The sequence below is a fragment of the Ursus maritimus genome, unplaced genomic scaffold (genome assembly GCF_017311325.1).
Source record: "Ursus maritimus isolate PB19 unplaced genomic scaffold, ASM1731132v1 scaffold_6, whole genome shotgun sequence".
In the NCBI taxonomy this organism is placed as follows: domain Eukaryota; kingdom Metazoa; phylum Chordata; class Mammalia; order Carnivora; family Ursidae; genus Ursus; species Ursus maritimus.
Genome location: NW_024426774.1, coordinates 11139553 through 11157926, shown reverse-complemented (window position 1 = coordinate 11157926; position 18374 = coordinate 11139553). Strand labels below are relative to the sequence as shown.

General features: G+C 42.0%; 1 protein-coding gene across 1 annotated transcript in view; it reads left to right on the top strand.

Annotated features, from left to right (window-relative positions):
- The window catches only part of NBAS (NBAS subunit of NRZ tethering complex), a 338079-nt gene that overhangs the window by 300796 nt on the left and 18909 nt on the right, over positions 1 to 18374 (top strand). Inside the window, exons 49-50 of the mRNA XM_040622888.1 lie at positions 11174 to 11313; positions 17011 to 17155. Of these exons, the coding sequence (XP_040478822.1) occupies positions 11174 to 11313; positions 17011 to 17155 (285 nt within the window). The remainder of the gene's footprint in view (positions 1 to 11173; positions 11314 to 17010; positions 17156 to 18374) is intronic.

The window sequence follows — 18374 nt, the reverse complement described above, 5'->3', positions numbered from 1 at the left end:
ATTCCAGGTCTCTGGCGTAGTTGACGTTGGACGTATACTGGTTTTAATGACAGGAAGGTTCGTGTAACGTCTCCAAGGTAAGTTCAGAATTAGGTCGTGTTATGTTTGCCACATGGGATCTTGGACTGTGACTCATTCTGAAACAAATGAACGCTTCTACTCTTAGGTGCTTTTCTGACACAACCTCCAGTTTCCAAGTTCTCAACCTTGCTCAGTTTCCTCTCCGTTGGTGGCTGGACCTGGGTGGGACCGTGAGGCCGCCTTCTCCGGTTGGAGCCTCGCTTCATGTTATGTCCGACCTCTATGCCAACAGTATTACAAAACAATGTGCAGACCAGGGAAAGGGGAAAACATCCATCTTCTCTGTCACGTCGAAACAGTAGAACAGATGCTTTGATATTTGGGGCAAAATGCTTCAGAAATAGCATGAATATAACCATGCTTTCCTTCTTCTTTTAAGCTTTCCTTCACTTTCCAATTACCTAAACAACAAGTTCCAATGTTTGTAGGATTCTGGTGATTTCTGGATATTTCTGAGATTTTAATTTCTTTATAGTGACGCTTATTCCAAAAACAGGATCTAAGGGAGCTTAGCCTTTGTTAAGATTCCTTTTCTGTGTACTTTTCTGTACTGACTGACTATCTCACCGAGCAGAGTCTGGCTTCTCTCCTTTGCTGTCTGTGTGTAGATGCTCTTGTCCCTGCTTTTTCAGGCCCTTCGAAAACATCTCTCCCAACCCCTCTGACTCAAGTAAAATTCATCATACCCCCTTACTCTTTCTATGTTCTCCCCCCTTTTCCTTTATCCTTATAACAGAGCAGTTTCCCTGTTCTTGGAAGCTAACGAGCTGCGTTTCTTCAAGTAGTTGGTAGTGGAAATACAGAAACTATCCTCATGGCTTAATTATGCCGTTCATCTATAGTCTTCCTCCCCAAATAAATTAAGTCAGTGAGCGTCTCCTCCTCCTCCTCCTGTAAAAATGAAGTATTCTATGTCAGCCTGGCATTGCTGATTCAAATCTGTTTTGGAGGGCAAGTGAATTTGGTCAGGGAATTCTGCCTATAACTGTAAATAACTGTTCGCTACATGGAAAATGAATGCAGAAAACTTGTGGCTTCACAGTGGAGACAGCAGCAAATTCTAGAACGTTACAGAGCTGTGCCCAGAGTTTACATTGGAGGTCCTCTCCATTATTGTTTTTAAAAGCCTGTGTTACCTTTCTCTAGAGCAGTAGAAAGATCAGGGCCCGGTGAGTAAATCCTTTGTAAGCATAGGTCTTGGCCACCCACCCTCCTCTGTTGCTTTATTGCCTTAGAGAAGATTCCTAAACTGTGAGCCTTGTCTACTCGGTGTGCAGAGTGGAACCTTGAACTAGGGGAGATAGAGCGTGGTTCGCTCACTGTCATTTCTTCCACACCCACTAAACTCTTCCTCATCTCTCTATCCCAGACACCTAGAAGACCCCAAAATGTTGACTGCATGGGCACACATTTTCTCTGTTCCCTATCCCTTTCTTCATTCTCAAAGGTAATATTAAGGGTAGAGACAGATTCTTACCGAGCGAAGATAAGAATAGATAATAATATTGCAATGTTCAATTACCAGAAAATGTAGGACTGCTACCTTTGCCATGGCTGGTAATCCTCTTAGGCAGACTTTGCATACATCAAAGAGGGACTTAATATTTAATTATCCTCGAGGTGCCCAAAGTAGTGGCCCCACAAATCAACGTGTTGCTGGGAAACCAGCCAGCTCCTGCAAAATTAAACACAGAGTCTGTGGAGCCTGCTACCTCTCTGGTTCTCAGACAGCAATTCCTAGTTTTCTAATGATTAGTTAACAGAATTAAAAATTCAGAGGCCCTCGTTTTTCAACTGCTTGAGAGGCCTTCCTCCCCATTCCAGAAAAGTGCCCTGGCATGGAGGACGGGAGAAGGGAGGGAGAGAAGGTATGGCAGGGAAGGATGAATGTACGGTGTTCATTCCCTTTGTACAATTTATCTGAGTTTTTCAGGTTTTGTAATTTTCTAGTTAACTGGTGCATGAAAAATATAGGCCAAAATACTGATGTTTCCTCAAAAAATTCCATATTCCTTCCCCTTATTGTTTTTTCTGTATTTGTATAAAAAGGGACATGTGGCTTAGAGTTGCACCTTTTAAATTTCACTCTGTCTGGATTTGTGGTCATAAGTGATCACCTGAAAAAATTAGTTTAAGAAAGCTTATTATTTTTTTTTAAGTAGGCTGCATGCCCAGCATGGAGCCCAACGCAGGGGACTTGAACTCACAACCCTGAGGTCAGGACCTGAGCTGAGATCAAAAGACGCAAGCTGAACCAACTGAGCCACCCAGGCGACCCAGTTTAAGAAAACTTCTAATCTTATTACAAATTCATGCATTTTGCCTACTTTGAAACATGCAAGGACATATTAAGTCTTCTGGTCAGAGGCCAGTTTAGCTTCATTTCCCAAAACATTAACAAAATACACACTTCTTTATCAGAGCTCAGAAAGTGAACAGTATGCAGAGCTAGATTTAGTTTCTTATGAAGAATTTGCTGTTACCTTAAATGTCTTCAAAGCTAAGATTCACTGCCGTAAATGATTTGCTTAATCAAGCATAGGGTCATATTTGATGTTAAAAATATGTGTGCCTACACACATATATCCCACACATATGAATTATCCATACATGTAATAGATCTTTAATAGCCGTGGAAACCGATTCCTGGAACCGGAGGAGACTTTTGAAAGCCTGCCAGTTCCATAGTCACATTTTATAGAAAAGGACATGATGTCCAGAAAGAAGTTACTTCCTCTGATTTTAGCTTAAATGTCACCGTTTCTAAAATGACTGCATCCTAAAGTAGGTCCCTAGTCACAATCTGTATCATAAACTCTTTAATTTTCTTGTAACCATCACTATCTGCTAAATTCTCCCTGCCGGTCCTTCTATCTGTCTATTATATGATGTCTGTCTTCTTCCTTTAGAATATAAATAACATGAGAACAGGGATCCTACAGACACTCTCGGTAAATAGTTGTTGAATAAATGAATATTTAATTTTTAAAAACTTATCTAAGGTCACCTTTAAAATGGCAAGGCCAGGACCCCTGAGTTTCAATCGGCTGTTCTTGCCACGAGTGGGGAAGGATTAGACCAAGCTGCTTCCCACTTAAATGCAAGGAAAAATAATTTGCTTGGAATAGTGAAAAGGTTTCCTTGCAGAGTGGCCTGGTGCTTGTAGATTGATACTGTTTTTTACTAATTTGCTGTACTTTGCTGACAGTGATTCCTGGCCAGCCAGTTGCTTCTCAAATGGAAGCAAGCGAGTCACAAGCATGTTTGTCTGGACATAAGCAAGAGATCTGAAATATTCTAGTAGAGCTCAATGTGCCTTTTCTCCTAAAATGCTTCAAGTTAAGGGAGCATCCGTGCTACTGGGTTCTGCAAATATTTGGAAACCTGGGAAGGCCCTTCTTTATGAATAAGGATTTTTTTCCTTTGAGGATATTCCCTCTTGTCGTGGGTATCATGGGGGGAAGAGGGGACTGTGGATTGTACATGAAGTGCACATTACCATGTCATCTTTATTTTTTTATAATAATTTTTTATTATGTTATATTAGTCACCATACAGTACATCCCAGGTTTTTGATGTAAAGTTCCATGATTCATTACTTGCGTATAACACCCAGTGCACCATGCAATATGTGTCATCTTTAGAACATCCTTGCTAAGTCATTACCATTCTCTGTGTGAGATGAGGTCACATAACCTATTAAAGCCACCCAGCTTGTAAACTGGAGTTCAAGCCCAGTTCTGTCTGATCTCAAAGCCTGTGTTCTTGGCCCTATACCACACTTCGTCCCGTCTGCCAGGGAAAGATATTCAGCACGAAGGTTTGGGTATCCGTGAACTACATAAAGCATGCTCTGCTCACCTTCTCCTCTTGCTACTGTGACTTTGCCTGGATTGCACATGACTGGGCATGAGGAATGAGGAGTCTGATTCAGAAAACAGAAAGCATTGCTTCATCTCTTAGCATTTTTCACCGTCTCAGTACAGAGCACTGTGTATGTTCACTGCCGCTGAATCAGAATGTCCTGAAAAGTGCCACGCCTAATAACTGTTGTATGTGAACTGTTCGTTGAAGATCCTTCAAGCACAGATTATGCACCATTCACTGTACTGTACTCTGGGCTAGACAAAGAGACCAGGCCATCAGCAGTGAAGTGTTTGGGCTCTTTACACAACTGCGTTCAGATCCCAGGATTACCACTCATTCGCTCTTCAACCTTGGAGATGTCACTAAGCCTCTCACAGTGGGGTAATGCACGTAAATCTCTGACTCCAGCCCAGGGAAGTGGGCCCTGTTGGTGTGGGGACTCCGATCCAGTGGAGCACATAGGTATAAAGCAAAGAAGCAAATTCCCTGAAGACTGTAAGTGCTGTGGAGATGTCTGCACAGTGCTGGGCTCAAGGGAGGGCCCGTAGCCATCGTGTCTGGAGGCAGTGAGGAAAGCCTGCCCCGAGGAGACGAGTCTTGAACTGAGTTCAGCACAGCTGGATGTATGGAGCAAAGGCAAGAGATGAAACCGGAAAGAAGCCGGCCAGACTACTTCCAGTGTCCCGCACAGGTTTCACCTTGACGGTGCTAAGCCCCCATGGAAGAGGGGTGCCCAAGAAGCAACGTGATCAGATATGTGTTTTAGGAGAAGCCCTCTGACCTCTGCATGAGCAGTGGGCTGGAGTGGTGCCAATCAGTGGCAGTGGTCAAGTGGCCCGAATTTGGCCTTGAACTTGGTACCACCGTGAAGATAGAGGAGGGTAAAGAAAGCTGAAGGGGTTACTACCAGGGGCTGGGGGACTGCTTAGACACGGGGGGACAAGAAACACGTTTGGTGTCCCTCTGATGTTTGCCTAAGTTGCCAAGGATGAAAAGGCACTAGGAAAGAGAAGAGGACAAACTAGTTTTGTGGAGAAAGACACTAAGTTCAGGGCGATGTTTTACATCTAAACAACACTTTTGGGGGCCGGGGGCTGTGTGGTGAGATAGGGAGGTTCTACTTATCCCCTTCACTAGGCAGACTTTCTTCATAGCCTTCTCTATGTCCCAGGTCACAGCGACCTCTTCCCAGATGCACACTGAGTTTAGTATATGTCACCGGTGACTGCGTCCTCCATCCCACCGCCCTCCTCCCAGGGTCAGGTCAGCTCGGGACCCACTGGGGCTCTGTTTGTAGTGAGAGAATCACATCCAGGGCCTCACGCCCAGAGGCGTGAGAACGTCAGCAGCCACGCTAGGCATGCCCCTAACCTCTCCTATAGCAGTGCTGTCTCTTCGTTCCTTGTCAGGATTAGAGAGAAAAGCCGAAGGATGACAGGGAAGAGGCGGGAAACATCCGAGCGTTTGGATGTTGGAGTGTGGTGAGCCTAGGAAGTAGGTGGGGATGACTTTTCAGGTTTTTCTTTGAACTTTTTGTTTGGAAAGAATTTCAGATTTACCCCCCAAATTGCATAAATCATAGAGGCGTTGTAACAGCTCATCAGCTCCTGTGGAAGGTAGGGATATGGTGATTCATAATGACTACCTCAAGAATCATTCTCTACATGATGGTAATTATGTTCCATTCATGAAGTATGTGCATGTGCATTAATATCTATTTTGTATTCACAAATACCTGAAGGTCAACTAAGCGGCATGGCCGGGGCCTCTGGAAGGTGCGGCTTTCAGGAGGAATCCTCAGTGTAGGGTAGCCATGTTCGCTGTCAGCGGCCACAGAGAAATTCCAGGTGAAAACTGTTTTCATCAGAGAATAGGTGACTCGGTCCACGTTTTCAAGGACAGCGACTCTCTGATAAGGAGGCTGCAGCTACTTGACGAGTTGACTTACAGCAAGGGCTAAAGTCCCCTAATTCAGTGAGGACAGAAGCGTCGCTTTCAGAGACAAAACGGAAAGAAATATCTTTATGTTTGAGTCGCATTTGAATTTTGCCCTTTAAAATCCTATGATGTTTAGTTAGAGGTGTCTGTGTGGAATCGTCACTAACTGTAGGGTGCCTGTAAAATATTGGACCTTTTCACCCCCCTGCTCACTGGGAAGGAGACAGAGGCGTATGTTACTTTCTCTTTCGCTGGAGAAAAGGGTAGAATCAAACAAAACTTAGAAGAAAAACTTGTGAGAAATTGCTGATTTTTTCACTCATCATAGAAGGCATGCTATGGAGCCATTCCAAATCCTGTATTGTACAGATAAACGAGCCTTTAACAAGAGATGAACATTAACCCATGATTCCATTATCCTAAAACAGCCACATTTCTTTGTATTCTTTTTCTGTCCTGTCTCATCTACAGACCTAATTCTTATTAGAAGAAATCACAGCACATATCCAGCTCTCTGTTTTTTTATATGTAGCTGTAACATAAATAATACCTGTCATTTATTATGTCCTACCATCTGCCAGTCATTTTGCTAGCTACCTTATTCACATTCTCTTATTTAATAATCACAACTAGCATATAATATGTGTTATCTTCGTCTTACAGAAGAGGCAATTAAGCCTCAGAAAGTCCAGTAATGTCTCCAAAGTATGTCTTTCCACGTTACTTTGACTTTATCAGCACCATTTTGAAGCTGCATATTTAATCAAATTGCCCTTTATCATTATTTTACAGTCTCCTTAGTGAGGTATGTTGAAGCATTTGCTGGCCACCTACAGGTCATTTTTCCTTGATGCTAAACTGTGTCCTACGAGCATTTCATCTTGTAGCTGTTCAGGCACATAGCAGTTCTCCGTACTCCTCACCCTTGCCTTGAAGTGTATTTAGATGCTGTCAGGACATATTTTAATAAGAACTGGGCTACTTTCTGGAAAAGAAAAAAAACCTGATTCTTTCCTAGGTCCGCATTCATGTTCAGCCCGCGCCTTGTTTTCAGATATTTTAGGGAATTTAAATTCCCATGGTATTAATAGCGATCTGATGCTCCCACAACTTCTGTAGGCCTTTGAGACCCATTGCCTTCACTTTTGTTGACTCAAAACAATACTTCTCTCTTTAATTTTTTTGCGGATACTTTGTCAGATTTATAACATCATGATTTTCTAAAACTTAAGATTAATTTTTGTAGCCATGAATGAGTAGCATTACTAGTCGTGATATGAAAATATATTGAGCCAAAACCCTTGTCTTTTCTGTTTGAAGAAGTTTCTTTAGTCAGTCTTCAAGACGAAGGCTGTTCGTAACAGATTCTTTTAGTTTTCCTTACTTGAGAATGTTTTCATTTCCCTTTTTTTTCCCTAAAGGATAGTTTTACTGTATATAGAATTTATAGTTGGTGGTTCTTTTAATACTTGAAAAATATTGTGCCACTTCTTTCTGGCCTCTGTGGTTTCGGATAAGCAATGCCCTGTTATTAAAATCATTGTTCTCTCTATAGGGAATGTATTGTTCTCTCTCTGGCTGCTTTCAAGATTTTTTTTCTTTGTCTTTAGTTTTCAAGAGTTTAATTATGATGTGTCTGGGCGTAGATTTCTTTGGTTTACCCTGCTTGGGGTTAGCTCAGCTTCTTGAATCTGTAGATTATTATCTTCCACCAAATTTGGGAAGCTTTAAAATGTTATTTCTTAAAAAACTCCTTAAACTCCACCTTCTTTCTCCCTTCCTTCTGGAACTCTGATGAGAAATGACCTCACCTGGACTTTTGATCAGGAGTCAGAAAATACTGAGTCTACGTACCCCTCTTCCATTGGATGAGGGGATACCAGACACTGTGCATATGTTGTGCCTCCAGTCCTGGGGTCCCAAGCTAGTTAGCTTTCCCCCTCCCACCTTTAGGAGCTCTTTGGTTGTCTCTTTCGTTATTTCCAAAGTTTGTAGTTGTGCTTAGCAGGGAGGAGTAGGGAAAAATAGGGTCAGAGCCATTTTGTTCAGGCTGCAAGTCCTTTGCATATGTTTATCTTTCTTTATGCAGAAATTCATTTTGAGTTTTGGTTACCTGAAATTATTTTTAAAACCTTATAGGATATGATGAACAGGATAAGCTTATATTATCTTAGTGAATTTAGATAAATTTAGATATTTTAATATGTAGACACAAATCCTAGATTGGCCCTTATATATCAAAGTATGTAATGATTATCCAGCAAAGTGTATTCTTTCTCAAGTGTTAAAAAACACATACTCAAGTCCATTTTCAGGCCCATTTTCTTCTCTCATGTAAGGTGAGGCTTTTGCAGCATAGAGAATTTAAAATTACTTTCTTAAGAGCTGAACAACTTAAACATTTAAACCCTTTATGATGTGAAGGGGAGTGTACAAGTGTGCCTACCCAAAGTAGGTCATTGTGTAAATTGCTATATTTTTCACATTTCTATTTTAAACATGTGGCCAATGCTCTGAAAAGTAAGTTACTAATAATTGAAATGGTTAATGAATTTTCAGAAAACAGTGTTTCCCAACAAAAACACACTTAAAAAGTCTGTGTGCACATGAAGAAGGTGTTATACAAAGAAACTCCTTGCCAAACATATTTTAAAAATGGAAACTATTATTGGCACACTAATATAAAAACAAACTTATCAAGGTTTAATTGATAGTTTTTTTTTTAAGATCTTTCTCTTCCTTAGCATACACTTCATGTCCTAAAAATTGACAAGCTGTTGTAGTTTTTGAAAGGAAAGAAATCCGAATGATACTGAAAAGAAGAGTCACTTTTTTCTAATCTCTTCCGCTTCATGGTAGGCGTCGACTAACCCGTGTAGACTTACAGTCCACGTAAGGAGAAACTACTTGTTATTCGTTCTGCAGGAGTTAATCGTAGCAAGTGGAGTATCAACGCTGCTCATAACATTACAGACCTATCATTCAGTTGTCTTTAAATATTTTCAAAACACAAAACCTTTTCTTCAAATAAACTGTAAAAACTTGGATTTTAATGCAGAAAACAGCAGCCATTTTCCCACTGCTGACCATCAGGCACCTCCTCAGAACTTCTGAGCCTTTGGGGATTCTTGGAGCCCCTTTATCGATGAGGGAAATGAGCCTCAGAGCAGGACTGTACTGAAATCACACAGCCACCCACACGGCGTTACTGGTCGACACATAATGTCAAAAAACAGCCCCCCTCAGGGTCTCTCTTAGTGACTTCCTTCTCAATGGCATTTTCTTTATAAGCCTCACATCTATCTCCAATAACAAAAGAGCCAAAAATGTATGGCCACACCATGAATATTTAATATCACCATTCTGTGCTAAAATATTTTGTAAATGATGGAATATCTTCACTGATTCATTTGTTTATCCATCAGTTCAAACACCCAATAAGTGCTATGCATCTCCTGTCCATCGGGCATTATTTGAAGTAGTAGGATAAACCAGTGAACAAACGGAAGTCTTTTCAAGGAGCTTCCATTGTTATAGGAGATGAAAGACAATGAGCAAATATGTGGATAATATGTCACATGCTTGTAAGTGCTAAGAAGGAAGATAAAACGAGGTAAGGGAGACAGACAGTGGAGGGGAATGCAACCCGAGGAGGGCAGTTACACAGCACATTCTCTGATGAGGTGACATTTGAGAAATTTGAAGGAAATACGCAAATGAGCCCTACAGATATCTGCAGAGAGTGTATGCCAGGCAGAGAAAACAGATCAAAGTTCCCGAGGTAGGAGTGGCGTGGTGGACGCGGGGCACCTGAGCCTGGAATTGAAGGTGGGAGGCCGGGTAAAAACAGGTGGATGTCTTGAGTTTGAGATTTTTTTTTAAATGTTTCTTTATAAGTAGGCAAGAACATATTGCCAAACTCCCAATCAGACCACCCGTTTATATACTTCACAGTGTGTCTAGCTTACTGAGTCCTCTGGTTTTCAGAACATCCTGATCTGGTTGTAATTACGTAAATTACGTGGTGGCTCTGCCGCTTGCTGGCCGCGTGACCAGGACAGATAAGGCTGTTACCTCATCTGTAAGGGGAGGTTAATAACACCCGTGCTGTTCTCCACCCAAAACGGTTGTAACGGTGAACTCTTCCTGGATTCTGAAATTATTTCAAAAACTATAAACTGTTCTTAGGTTATTAGTCCATGGAGGAATGACGCGGGGCTTTCCAGCAGGTTTTGAAGGATCTGTCAGCTTGCCGAATGAGCAGGACTTACCATAGTGATGACCAGTCATTTCATAGTACATATCAACCGTTGTGAAAATGCGGAATTCATGCTATGACTTTTTCAGGTGGCTCCTTGGGATTAGAGCCAGAATGGCCACTAAATTAAATGCTTTGGAAACATGCATCTGTACAGACAATTTAACGAATGGATAGGTAACCATCCATTCTCGTTATCCTTTCAAGGTATCTGCCATCATCTGAATCTTATGTACCCAAATGTAGAGACTTTGTGTTAAGAGAGGCTAGGGAACAGCAAAACCAGCTGTTGGCTACCTTTATATTGAAAACTGCTTTCTAACGGAACCTAGCAAACACCGTCATCCGCAGATGCTGGAGATGGGATTTGTTTCAGGACTGCCTCCCTGTAAAGGAAGTATCATTCAGTTACGCAATGAGAGGACAAATTCATGTCTTTACTTGATCGAAACTTCTTCTGTGTTAGAAATGGAGATGCAAATAAATGATATTTTGCTTTATTTTGATGTGTAATGAAAATCCTATGACAATTGCACTTTAGTCAATTTTTAAATTTCAAATTAGAGAAATTTTCTAGACTATATGAAGACTTAGCATTAATAATACTAAAATGAAGAGTAGAAATGTATTTAGGATGATTTAAATGAAAAAAAATTGGCTAATGTTAAGTATGATGAACTGTTATAATTTCATATACAATAATTCTGTATTTTAACATAATACATATTAAATACCAATAAGCCAGTCCTCTACTTGTTTGAATTTATTTTTGTAAAGAACATTAAGAACCTTCCTGTAATTTGTTCGAAACAATTTTTTAATGTAAGTGTTTGAAACTGGGTGAGGCTTAGAGCGTTCTGAAGATTTGAGGGGGTGGGAGGAGCTGAGGGTGGTGGTGTTGAACCTTTCCTCTCAACACATAGTAAAAATTTTCAAGAGTGTTTAATCAAAATCATCAAATTTGAATTCTTCTGTAAACCAGTGAAGTAACCTTTGCCACCAGTGTCAAGTGTGTGTTTCCACTTCCAGGTGGACATAGCTGACATTGAGAATGAAGAGAACCGCTACTCTCTCTTCACGGAACTCCTGGAATCCAGCCACCAAGAGGTGGAATTTCAGCACTTGGTTTTGCTCTTGCAAGCTTGGCCACCTGTGAGACATGACTCCGTGTAAGTATAAACAAAAACTTAGATTTCTTTTGTCTGCTCTTTATTTTTAAAAATGAAGTACCTTCAAAAGAGCCAATGAAAAGAAATATGTGAAATCAGTATTAGCCTTTAGCAGAAATTAAAATTGTTTATTTGAAATATTGTAGTTTCTTTCCATTTCTCCTTGCAAATATTTTACTCAAAAATATCAGAGCATGCTTAGTCATAACATCTGATTTTGGGGGGCCTGGGTGGCTCAGTCATTTAAGCGTCTGACTTCGACTCAGGTCATGATCTCAGGGTCCTGGGATCCAACCCCGCATCAGGCTCCCTGCTCAGCGGGGACTCTGCTTCCCTCTCTCTCTCTCTCTCCCCCTCCCTCCCCCCCACCTCTGCACCTCCCCACTGCTTGTTCTCTCTCTCTTTCTCTCCAATAAATACAATCTTAAAAAAAATATCTGATTTATAATATTGACAAAATAATTTCATTCTGGTATTTTCACCAGGAAATGTTTTGAGTCTCTTTTAACACAGCTTGCAGTGCTGACTTGAGAATCCATATGGAATAAATTGATAATTCCCATTTATTGAGGACACACAATGTTATGTGCAATTTACATATATTATCAATTCACTCAGTAAACCTACCCAGAAGGCAGTGTTCTCAAATTTTACAGAAGAGTGAATGGAGACTCAGAAGGTAGATGACTTCAGGCATCCCGTGGCTGGTAAGTGGAGGAGGCGGAGCTCTAATGACGCCTGGCCACCTTCACGCCCCTGCACCCTCCATGTCCCACTGAGCTCACAGCTGCCACTCGTGGCTGCATGCAGTGGCCATGCAGTCCCTGTGCTGTCAGCCAAGGATTCCTTTGGAAGAGGTGGCCAGCTTTCCTCTGAGCACATATGCTGTCTGTCATGAACTGCTGCTCCTCGTTGGCAAGAAATAGGAGCCCCCGTGCGCCGTTTCAAACACCTGCTTGTCCCCCTCCCCTCCCCTCCCCGCCCCGTCTTGTACTGCCGTGCTCAGCAAGCCGATGCTGCCGAGGCCAGGGCACATCTCTGGGCCTCGGAAGTTATAGAAGGAGGGCTTCCTGAAGATAAATTAGTCTATGAGCAATTTTTAAAGCACTCCTAAAGAACATCTAGCAAAGGCTCTTGACCTTCACCCTGGGATGAGAGTGTTAGGAATTTCCGAAGCAAACCAAAGAGAATGGTGTTTTTGTTTTGTGTCCAAGTGTCTATAGAAAGGGGGAAGAAAGTTTCTTGGATCTCTATCATTTGTGGCGTGGATGCCGTGCAGACATGTAGTCTTCAAGATAAAGTTCTTACCTTCGCTGTTTGAAACGCTGCTGTCCCGGCTCTCATGTCATAAAACCTTCAGTTTTCCATGTGACCGTGCATTGAAGCCGCATTGCCATCTGGTCCCGGCTGTCTTGGCAGAGCTGCCCCAGGACCCCAAGTGCTCGTTAAAAGCAGTCTCCCATGATTGACTCGCTGAGTCCAGCTCTCTCTACGGGGCCTGGGAATCAGTTTCTAACCAGCTCGTCTGTGATGATAATGTGCAGTAGATGCGGGACCCACTAATTAGGTTGTCAGGAATGCTTTGCTTTTTTAGCAAATGATTAGGGTTGCATTGTAGATTTCCTCATGCCCTCAAACTGGATCTCTTGGTCGAAAGAGAATTTTTCAAAAAGTACAACCCCGTCTAGTAGGTTAGTTTACTGTGGTTTTACAGTTTCTTGTACTTTTAGAACAGTGACCATTTCAAATCACTCACTTACCCACAAGAAATAAAACCAGCTTCACTTAAGACATTTATTGCATTTTAAACATGTAATGCATTTATAGATTTAAAAAATCTTATTTTTTAAAGGTACATTCTTTTATAGCCAGTATGAAGTGAAATTTGTAAATGCTAACCTGTGTTTTAAAAACTTCCTTTAAGGGACACCTGGGTGGCTCATTCATTTAAGTGTCTGCCTTTACCTCAGGTCATGATCCCAGGTCTTGGGATCAAATCCAGCGTCCGCCTCCCTGCTCAGCGGGGAGTCTGCTTCTCCCTCTGCCTGCCGCCCCCCCCACCCCCACTTGTGCTCTGTCTTCGCCCCTCTCTCTGATAAATAAATAAATAAATAACTCCTTCATGAAATCATTAGAATAAAAACAGACCATTACCAATCCTCTTACCAGCCATGTCTCCATCCAAGAGGGGATCTGAGGCTAAGTCAAATAAAGTTATCTGTTTCAGATCTTTTCCTGGCCCAAATTGGTGTTTTAACCACAAGAGATTCTAAGATGGGACACTTTTGAAATTGGTTCTTAAAAGTACTTTTTAGTACCTTTTTTTGGTTGGCATATAATCCAATGTAGGACTTCAGCACTTCCAGAATAATGCCCCCCCATAAAGGGGGAGGGGAGAACGAGCAGGAAAGGCAGGAGGAAGGGAAGATAGTGTGACATGATTGAATGTTGCCGGTTAACACAGTAAAGTTCAAAACTAAGAAATTTGCTTGATCCTCATGTAATTTACTAGAACGAATTTGGGTATTTTATTTATTTTTGTTTTGTTTTGTAAAATATAGATGTTTTAATAGTATGATTTATATGACTGTCATACATTTTATTGTTATTTTAATGAATTAATATTTTAAAATTTTCTGTTTCAATTTCTTTTCTCTTTAAATTTTTTTAAATTAAAATTCAATTAATTATATATAGTGTATTATTAGTTTCAGAGGTAGAGTTCAGTGATTCATTGGTCTTATATAACACCCAGTGCTCATTACATCACATGCCCTCCTTCATATCCATCACCCAGTTACCCCATTCCCACACCTTGTTCCCCTCCAGCAAGCCTTCCTATGATTGTCTTTTATATGTTGTCTCCCTCTCTGATTTCATCTTGTTTTTCTTCCTCTCTTCCCCTGTGATCCTCTATTGTTTCTTAAATTCCACATGTGAGTCAGATCATTTGATAATTGTCTTTCTCTGACTGACTTATTTACTTAGCATAATACCCTCTCGTTCCATCCACATTGTTGCAAATGGCAAGATTTCACTTTTTTGCTGCCTGAGTAGTATTCCATTTGTGTGTGTGTGTGTGTGTGTGTGTGTGTGTGTGTGTGTGTGTGTTTATCCATTCATCTGTCGATGGACATCTGGGCTCTTTCCATAGTTTGGCTCTTGTGGACATTGCTGCTATAAACATTGGGGTGTAGGTGCCCCCTTTGGATCACTACCCTTGTATCTTTGGGGTAAATACCTAGTAGTGCAACTGCTGGGTCGGAGGATAGCTCTATTTTTAACTTTTTGAGGAACCTCCATACTGTTTTCCACAGTGGCTCCCCCAGCTTGCATTCCCACCAACAGTGTAGGAGGGTTCCCCTTTCTCTGCATCCTCACCAACATCTGTCCTTTCCTGATTTGTTAATTTTAGCCATTCTAACTGGTGTGAGTTGGTATCTCATTGTGGTTTTGATTTGTATTTCCCTGATGCCGAGTGATGTTGGGCATTTTTTCATGTGTCTGTTGGCCATCTGTATGTCTTTGGAGAAATGTCTGTTCATGTCTTCTCCCCGTTTCTTGATTGGATTATTTGTTCTTTGGGTGTTGAGTTTGGTAAGTTTTTCATAGATTTTGGATACTAGCCCTTTATCTTATAAGACATTTGCAAATATCTTCTCCCACTCTGTCGGTTGTCTTTTGGTTTTGTCAACCGTTTCCTTTGCTGTGCAAAACCTTTTTATCTTATTAAGTCCCAATAGTTCATTTTTGCCTTTGTTTCCCTTGCCTTTGGAGACTTGTCCAGCAACAAGTTGCTGTGGCCGAGGTCACAGAGTTTGCTGCCTGTGTTCTCCTCTAGCATTCTGATGGATTCCTGTCTCACATTTAGGTCTTTCATCCATTTTGAGTCTAGTTTTGTGTATGGTACAAGGAAATGGTCCAGTTTCATTCTTCTGCATGTGGCTGTCCAATTTTCCCAACACCATTTGTTGACAAGACTATCTTTTTTAAGTTGGATATTCTTTCCTGCTTTGTTGAAGGTTAGTTGACCATAGAGTTGAGGGTCCATTTCTGGGTTCTCTTTTCTGTTCCATTGATCTCTGTCTGTTTTTGTGCCAGTGGATTTTTTTGTTTTATTCCCCTGTAGGAAAATGCATGAAAAGCATAATAGATTTGTACTTATGGGAGATTTATAATTCTCATCCAGTGTATCGAAACTGGCTGGTGAAAAATATGTTTTGATAATTGTCAAAGCTACACGGCCCGTCGGGGTGCACTGTTCGGCAGGCTAGTGGTTCTGCTGCAATGAGGAGGCCCGTTAGCAAAAACCCAGGAGAGGGGAATTCAGACTTTGAAAGAGAAAAGCAGAGGGTGAGTCCTTGAGTGTAAGAAGACTCCTCAGTCCTCCAGACCCTCTCAGAGCTTTGCTCGTACCTTGAAATAAGCAATAGTCTTTGTCCTCACACAGTGTCAGTTTGAGCTGAGACAGAAAGCCTTTGCCAAAGGCTAGTACTGTGAGTCCCTTTGTCATTGTTACACTTGACATTTTTCTTAGGGGGCAAGGAATGAAGTCCTTTCAAGGGAAGAACTACCTTAGGTGTTCAGTGTCTAGAATCTAGTGCTGTGCTCAGACCACAGACTCTTATAAATAGTAAAATTATTAAAAAGCATTGTAAATAAAATTGGTAACCTGTTCCCGGGGCCATGGAATGAATGGACCCTTAACTTGTCTCTGGAATTGTAAATCGTGATGTTTGTATGAAACACGGGGTAGTGACATCCAGAGAAGGAAAACAAAAAGCAAACTGGTATGCTGTTAGTTCTATAAAATAAGGAAACTGGGGACGCCTGGGTGGTTCAGTCGGTTAAATGGCTGCCTTCAGCTCAGGTCATGATTCCAGGGTCCTGGGATTGAGTCCCGTATCAGGCTCCCTGCTCAGTGGGGAGCCTGCTTCTCCCTCTGGCCCTCTCCCTGCTCATGTTCTCTCTCTTTCTCTCTCTCTCTGACAAGTAAATAAATAAAATCTTTTAAAAAAAAAAGAAAAAAAGAAGGAAACTGTCTGAAGGGCACAGTGTGATCTCTGTAGTGCTTGCTTGTGCTCCCACGCTGACCTCCGCTGTGCACTGCCCCTCCTGTCCTTCACTCCTACCCGGGCCCCCGAGTCCTCGTCCTAATCACAGGATCAACAAAAGCCAGTATTTAGGTGGTAAATAGTGAGATGTGCCTGCTGTTGAGAAGGCACAATTACAAACATCATTCATTGAATAAAGCAATTTTGTAAGGAAAACATTAAATTGCTTTCTCAGAATGAAAAAAACTGAGGCCCAGAGAGGTTACATGGCTTCCCTGGCACTGAACGTCTAGGCTGAGAGTGGAACTGACTTCCCTGATTCACCCAAGTGTGAAGCCAGGAAGCTGGCCTGTGAGCCTGACGGGAGCTCCGGCCTCTGGGCCGCCTGTGCTCTGACGGTCCGTCCATGGCCTCCGCGCTGCTGGGCACCTGCTGAGGCCCCAGCAAGCTCTTTTTTCTCTGGAAGATGTTCTCTTTTCTACAAGAGGGACTTGCAGGAACACATCATTTGGATTGTGATTGCAGTTTGCCAAAAAGCGTCTTACTTCATAAGGTGCCATTTCTTCTCTTTCTTAACATTTCGCATCCCAGTTGTTACAATATCAGTCATTCTTTCCCAATGCCTCGCGTTTTTCTCCCTCAGAACCAGCATAACCAGCAATCCGTGGGTGAGACTGGCGACGGTGATGCTGACCAGGTGCACCGTGGAGAACAAGGAAGGACTGGGGAATGAGGTCTTGAAAATCTGCCGCTCTTTATACAACACCAAGCAGATGCTCCCTGCAGAGGTGAGCAGCTATTTCAAGTGGTTTCCTGGGGGGCATCCCTTCCCTTATCCAAACTCTTTATGAGAAGCGGAGTCAGTGACTGTGCTTGAGGAACACGTAGCTTAAGTTATCAGGAGGTAAAAGCCCATAATTTGGAATAGATCAGCTGAAGAACAGCCGTGCTGAGACGGTGCTTTGAGGTAGTTTTCTCTCTTTTGGAGCTCTGAAGCCTATTCCCTTTACGAGTCGCAGGATGTCATTCAGCCTTCAGTTCCTGTTGGGTGCCCTTTTATGTCTAACTCAAGCTCCCGTGCCCAGGGCTCTTGGGAGGCAGCCCATGTGCTGTCTCGGGCCAGCTGGTAACGGTAAGCTCCAGCGCCCCTCTCGGCAGGTAGCCAGCCACTCTCCTTGTGACGTGCCTTCTGCCGTCATCGTAAGATTGCATAACCACAATACGGATTCTCTGTCAACGTGGGAAAAACTCAGCCACCTCCACTTTGACCGTCATTCTCTCTTTGATCCCATAATTTGGCTGTCACAGAGGTATTTGCTGGATATATATATATAAATTCGTACATTCTCAAATAAGCACATATTAATTACAGCTCCCTCCTGTGAATCCGATCTCAGCAGTGTATTGTTTGAGCAATTCTTACATGTCTTAAATGTAAGCATTTGGATAATGGCACTAAATTGATTAATTGGTTTTCAAGTTTCAACCACGTAGGAGATAAACTTGAAAATAAAATTGTAAATATGATTCTTCGAATCCTCACTGTAATCAGTCAAGGAAAAGATTCTCATTAGGAATGTACATTTAATGAATTGTTTTCTGAATGAGGGACTGGCTAAGTGTTTTCTGATTGAATTTTAAAATATTTCATCCATTTAAAGAAGTCTTCCAGCTACCAGAATGACAAAATTCTTCTATAAAATATTTAAGGCACCCCCACCAGAAACAACTTCCCTTTATACCATGGTGTGTGGTTTGCCTCTATCAGCTACTTATTTACCTGTGATGTGTTGTGCTGTATTGTGAGCCCCTGAGGGTTAGAACCACGGCTGTGTCTTCCCTCTCTCACCCCCGGCAGGATTCAACATACTACACTGAGTGGGGACTCAATGCAGTTTACTGTCCCCACCAGGGTAAGTAGTATATTACGTAATGACGGCCTTAACATAAGCTGAGATCAGCATTGTTAGATCAGAACCAAATGCCAGAAGGGCCCCACCAGTTCTG